The 10,449-nt window shown below is 62.6% G+C and overlaps 1 protein-coding gene across 2 annotated transcripts; it reads left to right on the top strand.

Annotated features, from left to right (window-relative positions):
• The first annotated feature begins 602 nt into the window (after nucleotides 1-602).
• LOC135995560 (ras GTPase-activating protein 4-like) lies at nucleotides 603-10,235 on the top strand. Of its 2 annotated transcripts, XM_065646966.1 has the most exons (20): nucleotides 603-730; nucleotides 4,604-4,660; nucleotides 5,235-5,348; nucleotides 5,687-5,748; nucleotides 5,827-5,959; nucleotides 6,254-6,335; nucleotides 6,412-6,543; nucleotides 6,622-6,713; nucleotides 6,981-7,104; nucleotides 7,192-7,345; nucleotides 7,666-7,730; nucleotides 7,933-8,045; nucleotides 8,115-8,301; nucleotides 8,561-8,698; nucleotides 8,819-9,136; nucleotides 9,210-9,347; nucleotides 9,426-9,561; nucleotides 9,640-9,760; nucleotides 9,846-9,904; nucleotides 10,049-10,235. In XM_065646966.1, exons 1-20 carry the CDS (start codon nucleotides 666-668, stop codon nucleotides 10,168-10,170), a joined length of 2,412 nt encoding a protein of 803 aa, XP_065503038.1. In that variant the 5' UTR covers nucleotides 603-665; the 3' UTR covers nucleotides 10,171-10,235. The 2 variants fall into 2 exon arrangements, with proteins under 2 accessions (XP_065503038.1, XP_065503037.1); XM_065646965.1 differs by having other exon boundaries at nucleotides 626-730; nucleotides 6,412-6,713.
• The last annotated feature ends 214 nt before the right edge of the window (nucleotides 10,236-10,449 follow it).

Here is a 10,449-nt window from a genome sequence, read left to right on the forward strand (position 1 = left end):
GCTTAAAAAAATGAAAAAAGGTACAAACCCCAAACAAAAGATGGGGTTTTGGGGCGCAGGGCAGTGAGGAACAGACAGTGCCAGGCCAGGGGCTGCAACCCCCAGGTTCAGGGTGGACGGGGGGCAGCAGGTGGGTCCGGTTCTTAATTACCTCAATTACCAACCCAGGCGGGGCGCCGGGCTGAGCACCCCGGGCTGCACCTCCCTGGGGCCGCGGCCGGTCCCCGGGGGCTGAGCGGGGGCCCCGGTGGGACCCACCGCAGCGGGGGAGCACCCGTCCCGCGGCGGGACCCGCCCGCCCCGCTCCGGAGCGACCCCGCCTCGGCCCCGCCCGCTCCCGCCTCGGCCCCGCCCAATTCCGCCTCGGCCCCGCCCACTCCCGCCTCGGCCCCGCCCAATTCCGCCTCGGCCCCGCCCACTCCCGCCTCGGCCCCGCCCAATTCCGCCTCGGCCCCGCCCACTCCCGCTCAGGCTCCACCCCTTGGAGAACGGCATATATAATCACCCAATCGCCGCCAGGGAAGGGGTGCCGGTTCCGCCCCTTTCCCCGCCCAGCGCGCTGATTGGCGTCCGGCGGCGCCGGTCCGCACATGGGCGCGGGGCTGGCTGGCTGCCGGTTCGAGGCTCCGCGGCTCCGCGGCTCCGCTCCGCTGCCTGCCCCCGCCATGGCTCGGCGGAGCGCGCTCTCCATCCGCATCGTGGAGGGCAGAAACCTGCCCGCTAAGGACATGTGAGTGTCCCCGGGGGACCGGGAGGGGTTGGCGGGGGGGACACCCCGGGAGGGAGTCTCCCAGCCTCAAGAGTGCTGTGGGGTGCACCCCCAACAGGTCCCTGTGCTTTGAGGACACCAGCCCCAGAGTGGCTTCGGACTGTCCCACCTGTTTTGGAGGCTCCTTCAGAATGGCTTGGGGTACCCCCAGCAGTGCCTGTGCTTTGGGGGTTCCCTCCAGGCTGGCTTTGGGGTCCCCTTGCGTTGGGGGTTCTTCTCAGGGTGGGTTTGGGGTGTCCCCCCAGCAGTGCCTGTACTTTGGGGGTTCTCCCCAGGGTGCCTTTGGGATCCCCTTTACTTTGGAGGTTGCCTCCAGGGTGACTTCAGGTGCCCCCAGCAGTTCTCAATGCTTTGGGGACTCCGTGAGGAGTGCTGTGGTGTCCCTCCTGATTTGGGGACACCCCCGATGATGGCTTTGAGGTTGCCTCCCAGGTGCACCCAGTGCCGTGTGGTGCCTCCAGCAGTGCTTTAGGGCACCCCAAGCAGCGCTCCCACTTTGGGAGGCTCCTTCTGTGCTGCCATGGGGCAGGGCTGCCCCCACCACGCACCCCCTCACTCCTGCAGCTGGGTCCTTTGCAGGGACCGGACATGAGGCAGGACCCCCCGGTACAGCCACCCTGTCACCGCTCCACTCCCAGCCCTGCCTCAAGCCCACCTGGCTGCGGTCCAGGGGGCTCGGCTGGCAGCCCCTCTGGTTGGGCTTTCCCTCCCTGGCAGCCCCCCAAGGGCTGCCCGTGTGTCTCGGCATTTTCCTCATCGCTCTGATCCTTATGGGGTGGGATGCGGGGACAGTCTTGGGGTGGGACGAGGGGTTGGCAGCAGGAGGCTGTTGAGGAGCGCTCAGCAGCCGGGCAGGGCCAAGGCTGCTGGAAAACCAGCGAAAATCCCCACAGCCGTCATGGAAAAAGAGGATAAACAAGGAAAGAAACGTGACTTTTTTTTTTCTTTTTAAATCCCTTGCTTCAGGGCCTGATTTTTAAATCCCTCGGCATAACTCCCTGTGGGAACTCAAACCAGCGTGGTGATGCTCTGCTTTTTTAGGAAGCTCTGTTTTTTAGGAAGCTCTGTTTTTTGGGCAGGCTCTGGTTTTTTAGGAGAGCATGTTGCAGGGAGCTGCTGTGCAGCAACACCTTCCAGACCGGAGGCTTTGGGACGTGGCTGTGGGCGGGGGGGCGGCCGCCCCGGCGCGGGGGGGAAACCCGAGCGCTGGATCCTGCCCCTGACCTTGACCGTGTCTGGCCGCCGTCCCCCTCCCCTGCGGCCAGGGGCTTGTGAGATTCGGTTCCTCCGACTAGCCCTGGCACAGCCTTTGGGATTGTCACCATCTTCTCTCACGGAGAAATCCATCTGCGGGGTGGCAATGGTGACCCCGGGTGTGTTTGCAGGTCCGACTCTGCTTGCAGCCACCCATGGCTGATGGGACACCCCAAACCCCTGTGGAGACCCTGGATTTGGCCGATGTTGCTGTGGCTTGTGACTCTCCTGGTACCACCAGCAGCCCCCACCGCTGTGCCTGGGGTTCTCCCACCTCCTCCCAGTGCAGAAAAGCCGCTGTTTTGTTTTGCCTTCCCCGCCAGCGCCCGCCCCGCGCGGGATTTGGCACTGAGCAGCCACCAAACCATGAAACTGCCCATAAAGAGGCAGGAAACCTGCTCCCGCTTTCGCCCTCCGGCACGTCACTGCCTGACACCGGGGACAAAGCCCGGGCAGGAGGGAAGAGCTACAGCAGCTCCAGCTCTGCCCTGGGTGGGCTTTGCCCCCGTGTCCCCCCTCCAGGACACGGTGGGTATGTGAGCTGCCCCCCTAGCTGAGCGCTGCAAAATTCTCCTGTGCATCTTCATTACAGGAAAGCAAGGAAAATGACCTGCTTTATTTTATTGCACCCTGCCGGCTCCCAAGGGCTGGGCAAAGCGGCGCCGCTGTCTCCACCAGTGAATTTTTAATTGCCAAGCTCAATGCCTCAGCCCCCAGTGCTGCCTGCTGGCACGGGTGGCAGTGGGGAGCACGCATATTTATATCCTCCTAACCCCAACATTTATGCTGTGCTGTCAATCTTTAAACCCTCAGTCTTCATTTCCTCTTTCTAAAGCCCAGCCTTGCCCTTTCCTAGCTCCTTCCCCTGCACCAAACCCCCAGCCATGCTCAGCGTAGGTGGCAGCAGGATGCCCGGTGCCCGCTGGAAACCGCCGAGCCTTATAAAACTCTTCCCAACACCTCCCGGGTGTGGGTTGGTGCCCAGGGACGGCAGTGCTGTGCAGGCAATGTCACCCCCTGCAGTGCTGGGTTCCCCCCAGCCTTTGCGGTGAGGATTTGTCCCCACTGACACAGATCACAGGGTCCCCAGCAGCTCGGGCACCGCTGCAGCTGCTCCTGCAGCCCACGGGGGACGGATTTTGCCCACCCCGTGTTTTAATCCCCAGAGCACACGATGCTCCAGTACTGCAAGGGTGGCTTTGTGGCACGCTACATCCCAGGAGACATGGAGCAGCTCATGTGCTCAAAATGTCCCCACGTTGGGGACGGGGAGTTTCATGCTGCCGGTGTCAAGGCAGCTCCCATCTGAAGCTTGCCCAGGGTTGCTGGGCACGGCTCAGGTGGGCAGATGTTCCCTTTCTGCCTGCGTGCTCCCTGCCCGCTTGATGGTTTGCATAAGGCAGGAAATGTCAGCAACAAGCTCTGGTTAATGATACTTCATCCACCGCTTGCATTAAAAACCTCTCTGGAGACTGGGAGCAGGCGGAGAGCTGCTCTTAGCAACCTGCCCGCGCTGCCTGCACCGCGCGTGGCCCGAGGTGACTGGGGTGCCAGCTCGGTGCCCAGGATGCACAGCCTGGAGAACCCCCCCCCAGCTTTATTTTGCAGAGCAGGGAGCCCCCCAAGCCTGGGTAACCCCCCCCAAACCCTTTTAATCCCTCCAAGAGCTGGCTCTCAGCCTCCTCAGTTTTGGGAAGAGAAATTGCTCTATGCTTGGGGACCCCAAACTTCCACCCATGTGCTCCCACATTTTCTGGGAGACTCGCATCTGGTTGATGAATGCTGCCAGGACCGGTGTTAAGGAGAAACTGCTGGGAGCAGGACAGGAGCCACAACCTCCCACCTTCTTGGCTCCCGGGTCCTTCCTCTGGCCAGAGCCCCCACCCCTGCCTGCAGCCAGGTCACCTCAGTTCTAATGACCTGGGGCAATAAACTGTAAAATGGTGATTTGTTTTTTTTGGCAGCAGCGCACCAGAGCAATGACTCAGGTTGTCCCCAGGGAGGAAGCAGGGTCAGAGCATCGTGGTGGCTGCCAACAGCCCATGGCTGCTGTGACATGTGCTTTGCACCCTCTGCATCACCAGAGGTGTCCCCAGGGGTGTCCCTGTCCCTACAGAGATGTCGGGGCTCTGGGTGCGCCCCAGGGGCTGCTGCGCCCCCGTTACTGGTGTGTGCAGTGGGGCTGTGGGTGGCTGGAGCCGTTTTGGGGAATGGGTGGGTTTTGTTTGTTCTTCGCCTTCCTATTTGGAAGAGAAAAGCCACTTTAAGCTGCCAACGGGATCCGGTGGCCGGACACACTCAGGGATGTGTTTCCCCAGGCTGGGAGCGAAGCCGGGGTCACCACGTGCCTGCAGCCGTGGCCAAATCCATTCGTCACAGCCACTGGCGTCTGGGAATGCCTCTGTACCCCCATAGCCCTGGGGTGTCCCTGCAAGTGGCACCTGTGAGCTCCCCCTTCTGTGGGGGGTTTTCCAGGGCTGAAGGCTTTGGTCACCCATGACCATGACAGCCCTGTGGGGTTGGGACAGGGGCTGGAGGGGTGGCTGGCAGTGCTGACAAAGCCGTGTCGTGTCCTTCCAGCACAGGGAGCAGCGACCCGTACTGCATCGTGAAGATCGACGATGAGGCCATCATCAGGTGAGTGGCAGCGTGTCCCTGGCTGGTCCCCAAACCTGGCGGTATACCCAGGTCCTGGCTGGTTCCTCCATCCACCCTGCTGCAGATTCTTTATTCTTTATTCTTTATTCTTTATTCTTTATTCTTTATTCTTTATTCTTTATTCTTTATTCTTTATTCTTTATTCTTTATTCTTTATTCTTTATTCTTTATTCTTTATTCTTTATTCTTTATTCTTTATTCTTTATTCTTTATTCTTTATTCTTTATTCTTTATTCTTTATTCTTTATTCTTTATTCTTTATTCTTTATTCTTTATTCTTTCATTACTGTTACTATTGTTGTTATTATTGTTATTCCCTGCTTTGGGCTGAGCTGCTCCTCCAGACACAGACCACAATGTCTAACAGCTCATGACCACCTCCAGCGCTGTAAGCCACCCCCAGGTCCTGCCAGCCCAGAGCCACAAGATGGGACAGGGACCCACTCACTGCCCCAGCTGAAGGTTTAAAACCATGGGTGCTGCCCCTAGCCGTGTGTCACCAAAAGCTGGGGAGTGCCAGTGTCCCTTGTCACCGGTGCCACTGGCCCCGCAGGACTGCCACAGTGTGGAAGACGCTGTCCCCATTCTGGGGGGAGGAGTACGAGGTGCATCTCCAGCCCACCTTCCACAGCGTGTCCATCTACGTCATGGATGAGGATGCGCTCAGGTACGGGCAGCTCGGCTGCTGGGTGGTGGGGATGGGTGTGAGGGTCGCAGGCTGGTGGCTTTGGCTGCCTGCATACCCAACCCCATGGTAGACACCAGCGAATCCACACCTGGCCGTGCTGGCTTGAGCTTTGGGATACAAATGAGTGAAGCTCTTTCCCAAGGTTATTTTCCAACTGCTCCATGGGGGCAGACACGCTGTGGTGGCCCCAGCCCAGGACACTTGGGTACTGTGTCTCCCCCCAAAATGCACAGCAGGCGGGTGTCCTCCCTGGGGCGCGGCAGAGCAGGGGGGCTCCGACCCCACCCTGTGTCCCACTCCCAGCTTTTGTTTTCCAGCCGCGATGACGTTATCGGGAAGGTCTGCATCACCCGGGACATGCTGGTGGAGCACCCCCAGGGTAAGGGATGGGTGGCTGGGAGCCGGTCCCAAGGGCCCCTCAGTGACCCCCCCATGAGGGTTCCCCCTTTTCCCACAGGCTACAGCGGCTGGCTGAGCCTCAGCGAGGTGGACCCCGACGAGGAGGTGCAGGGGGAGATCCATCTGCGGGTGGAGGTCCAGGGGAGCCAGGGCGGCCGGCGGCTGCTGCGCTGCACCGTGCTGGAAGCCAGGTGAGGGGGGACACGGGGGTGGCAGGGGGCTGTGTGTGCGGCTGGGACACGTACAGCAAGTCCTGGCTGCTCTGTGACTCAGTTTCCCCGTTGCATCTGGGTCTTCTCCATTATCTGCCTGTGGGTGCAGAGCATCCTCCCCACCACCCAACTGATGGGGGTCCTGGGGCAGGGTCCGCCTCCTCTGCTGGGCTTTAGCGCTTGCACCTCAAGATGCTGGGGAACTGAGAGAGTGCCATGGGTGCCTGTAGGTATTTTGGGAGGTTCCTGGTAAATTTCCCCTCTTCTCCACAGGGATTTGGCCAGGAAGGACCGGAATGGTGCCTCTGACCCCTTCGTCCGCCTGCGCTACAATGGGAAGGCACAGGAGAGTGCTGTGAGTATGACCTGGTGTCCCCAGGGAGGGCGGGATCCACTTGGTGAGGTGGGGGATGAAGCTGTTGCTGTCGCAGGTGGTCAAGAAATCCTGCTACCCCCGCTGGAATGAGACCTTCGAGTTCGAGCTGGCCGAGCCCACCGAGGAGAAGCTGTGCGTGGAGGTCTGGGACTGGGACCTTGTTGGCAGGAACGATTTCCTGGGCAAGGTGAGTCCCCAGATCCCGTCACCGCTGCCGGGGGTCTGCCTGGCTGCCTACCCGACCCCTCCTGCCCTCCCGTCCCAGGTGGTGTTCAGCGTCCAGGGGCTGGAGGCGGCCGGGCAGGAGGAGGGCTGGTTCAGGCTGCGGCCGGACAAGTCCAAGCCGAGGGAAGATGAGTGAGTGTCAGCACCAGAGTGTGCTGGAGGTGGACGGCCAGGGTCCCCCCCAGTGCCCATGGGGAGGGGGATTTTCCTGGGAAGCATCAGCCCTTTGGAGGGCAGCTCCTGGAAATGCCCTTGTCTGGGGCGGAGGGGCAAATGCAGGGCAGCACCACCTGCCCGCCCAAGCTCTCCCTGGCTGTTGAGCCACCTTTTGCTTGGTGAAGCACTTCATCCATCCGTTCATTCGTGCACCCACCCCCCCGCCACCCTGTGCTCCTGCAGGCGCCGAGGCAGTCTGGGCTCGCTGCAGCTTCAGGTGAGGCTGCGGGATGAGATGGTGCTGCCCTCCCCCTGCTACCAGCCCCTGGTCCAGCTCCTGTGCCAGGAGGTGAAGTCGGGGCGCCAGGTGAGGGGTCTACATGGAACCCTGAAGGGGCACTCACCTCCCTCTGGCTCTCTGCCAGGGTCACATCGTGGTGCTTCTCCCCACCAGGACGGCCAAGTTCATCTGGTCACGCTCCTGGATGAAACCACCACGGCCGAGTGCCGGCAGGAGGTCGCCGTCAACTTGGTCAAACTCTTCCTGGGCCAAGGGCTGGTCAAGGAGTACCTGGACTTGCTCTTTGAGCTGGAGCTGGCCAAGCCCTGTAAGGCTGGAGTGGAGCTGGAGGCTTCCAACCATCTCCTGGGGCTGCAAAACCTCCAGGACCTTGTGTAGTGTTTTTTTGGAGCTGAACCTCAGCTATCACACTCTGCTCTGGGTGGGAACCTGTTGGGTTCCTCCTAAGCAACTCACAGGCTGAGGCTGGGGGAGGAGTGGGTGGTTTGAGGTTTGGAAATCCACACAGCTCTCATGGATGTGGCTGGGGGTGGAAGGCAGGGCCCCTGTAGACCCCCTCCATGATGGCAGCTGCCCGGTGGGTGAGCTGAGGCCATCCTGCAGCCACAGACCTTCTCTGTTTTGCAGGCGAGCCCAACACTTTGTTCCGGAGCAACTCCCTGGCCTCAAAATCAATGGAGTCGTTCCTAAAGGTGCTGTGCTGACCAAAACCTGCTCTTACAAAGTCACCCTGGTTCTGGGTTGTCCCCACCAGGGCTGGTTCCCCTGGGGGAGCACTGGTGGGGCTGCATCTTCCCCTGGGGCTGGGTGGTTGGAGAAAATCCTTTGTCAAGGAGTCTGGGGGTATTTGGTGCTAAACCTGTGGCTGTGCCCCGTGTCACGGTCCCTCGGCAGGTGACAGGGATGCCATACCTGCACGCCGTCCTGGGACCCACCATCACCCGTGTGTTTGAGGAGAAGAAGTACGTGGAGCTGGACCCCGGCAAGGTGGAGATCAAAGATGTCGGGTAAGGGGCGTGCGGGGTGGTGGGGCAGGGGAGCTCCGGCCGTGGGGCTGATGGCGCTGGTGCCCGCAGGTGCTCAGGGCTGCACCGGGTACAGACGGAGGGTGAGGTGATTGAGCAGGCCCGTCAGCACCTCCAGTCCTACCTGGGTGAGCTGCTGGACGCCATCGGCAGATCAGCCCTGGCGTGTCCGCCCGTCATCCGCGCCGTGTTCCGGCAGCTCTTCCACCGCGTTGGGGAGCGCTTCCCCCAGCACCAGGTCGGGCTGCGGCAGGGGATGGACTGTGGGTCAAATGGGGACATCCCCAGGAGGCAGGGGTGTAATCCCCAGCTTTGGGGTCCCCTCTTGGGCATGGGGATAGACCCCCAGGGATGGGTGCAGGGGGACAGCAGGGCCATGCTGCACCCAAACAGCATCCCTGGTGCTGAAACCAGTCCCCCTGTCCCATCAACGTACGAGGGATGTCCTGCGTTGGAACAGACCCTCACACGTCTCCCCCTGCCTCTGCTGGCTGCAGCACGCCAAGTTCGTGGCCATCACCAGCTTCCTCTGCCTCCGGTTCTTCTCGCCGGCCATCATGACCCCCAAGCTCTTCCACCTGCGGGAGACACACGCCGACGCACGTACCAGCCGCACGCTGCTGCTGCTGGCCAAGGTGGGATGGGGAGGGTGCGGGGAGGGAGGTGGTGTCACCCACACGGGGTTTTTGGGCTGCTTCCCATCGGGGAGGGCTGGTGACGCCGCTGGTGACACCACTGTCCCCGGGGGTCTCCAGGCCGTCCAGCTGGTGGGCAACATGGAGCCGGCGGCGGGACGGGCCAAGGAGACCTGGCTGGCCCCGCTGCTGCCCGCCCTGCAGCAGGGCATCGCCCTCATGAAGGACTTCATCACCCGGCTGGTGGGCACGGAGCAAGAGGAGGAGGAGGAAGGTGAGGGGCAGCCGCTGGGCCCCCCCACCGTGGTGGTGAAGGAGGGGCCGCTCTTCGTCCACAAGACGCGGGGCAAGGGGCCGCTGCTGGCCACCGCCGCCAAGAAGCTGCACTTCTGCCTCAGCGGGGACACCCTCAGCTTCGGCAGGAGCCCCGGCGCAGAGGTAGCGGGGTGCCGGGGGGCGGTGGGGGTGGCAGCGAGGCGGCACTGACCCCCTGTGTGTGTGTCCCCACCAGCGCAGCGGTGCCATCGCCCTGGGTGACATCCTGGCCGCCGAGAAGGTGGAGGAGAAGAGCTTTGGGAGCGCCCATGTCATGCAGGTGGTCTATGTCGATGCGGGCGGGCAGCAGGAGACGGCGTACCTCCAGTGCAAGGTGGGACGGGGACAGGGGACACACACACCCCGCCAGGGGTGTCACAGGCTGTGACCTGCCCCTCACCGCTGTCCCCAGTGCGTCAATGAGCTGAACCAGTGGCTGTCGGCGCTGCGCAAGGTGTGCGTCAACAACCCCCGCGTGCTCCGCGCCTACCACCCCGGCGTGTTCCGCGGCGACAAGTGGAGCTGCTGCCACCAGAGGGAAAGGACAGGTACGGGGGGGCACCCGGGACTCCCGCGGGGGTGCCCCTGGGGTCCCCCCTGCCACCGTGAGCCCCGTTGTCCCGCAGGGCCGGGCTGTGACCGGACCCACCACGGTGTCACGCTGCAGGACTGGAGCGACCCCCTGGACCCCGCCATGGAGGCTCAGCGCCTCTTCCGCCACCTCCTCGGCCTCTGGGAGACCCTCAGGTGAGACCCCACCCCGTGGGGATCCCACTGCACCCCCCTGCACCCCCTTTCCACCTGCTGAGGGCCTCTCCATTGCCTCCCCCAGGGAAAAGTACTGGGAGCTGCTGGAACCTGAGCATGCCCAAAATGGCCCCAGGGGTGAAGGTAGGAGCGGGGTGGGGGGGGATTCTGGAGACCCCATTGGGGATGCTCTGGTTAAGACACATCCCCAGGGTGTTGGGGGGCACTGTGGTGGTTGGGTGTCCCCACCCTGGGGGGTGTTGGGGTCTCACTGTTCCCCCCCAACAGGTGCCCCCCTGCCCGAGGGGCTGAGCCGGCTCTTGGGGGTGCTGGGGGACCTGGAGCGATGTCACCGCCTGGCGCAGCCCCCGGCCCCCCCGGCCCCTGCCCTGCTGCAGCTGCAGACATGAAGGGCCCAGTGTCCCTCTAGGGGGGCGTCAGGGTCCCCATGTCTTGGGGACCGCGGTGGTGGCAATAAAGGCACTTTGTATCCTGCAGCCCTGTCCTGTCCGTCTCTGGTGGGGACGCTGCTGGACGTGGGGATGGGCCCTGGTGACTTGGGGGGCAGTGCTGGGTTGGGGACTGGCCAAAGCTCTGCTGGTGGCACTGGTGGAGCTGCTCATGGTGGCGTTGGTGACACTGGTGGCTCTCCTGGTGCCGTTTCTGGTGGTGGTGTCGCTGGTGGCAGC

This window comes from Caloenas nicobarica, chromosome 17 (assembly GCF_036013445.1).
Source record: "Caloenas nicobarica isolate bCalNic1 chromosome 17, bCalNic1.hap1, whole genome shotgun sequence".
Classification (NCBI taxonomy): domain Eukaryota; kingdom Metazoa; phylum Chordata; class Aves; order Columbiformes; family Columbidae; genus Caloenas; species Caloenas nicobarica.

What these genes read in the sequence shown, in the direction of transcription:
- LOC135995560 (XM_065646965.1), top strand. Translation starts at nt 666, where the DNA reads ATGGCTCGGCGGAGCGCGCTCTCCATCCGCATCGTGGAGGGCAGAAAC. An exon ending in GCTGGAGCTGGCCAAGCCCT is followed by an intron (nt 7,346 to 7,665) that starts GTAAGGCTGGAG and finishes TCTGTTTTGCAG; the next exon opens with GCGAGCCCAACACTTTGTTC. An exon ending in GCAGGAGCCCCGGCGCAGAG is followed by an intron (nt 9,137 to 9,209) that starts GTAGCGGGGTGC and finishes TGTCCCCACCAG; the next exon opens with CGCAGCGGTGCCATCGCCCT.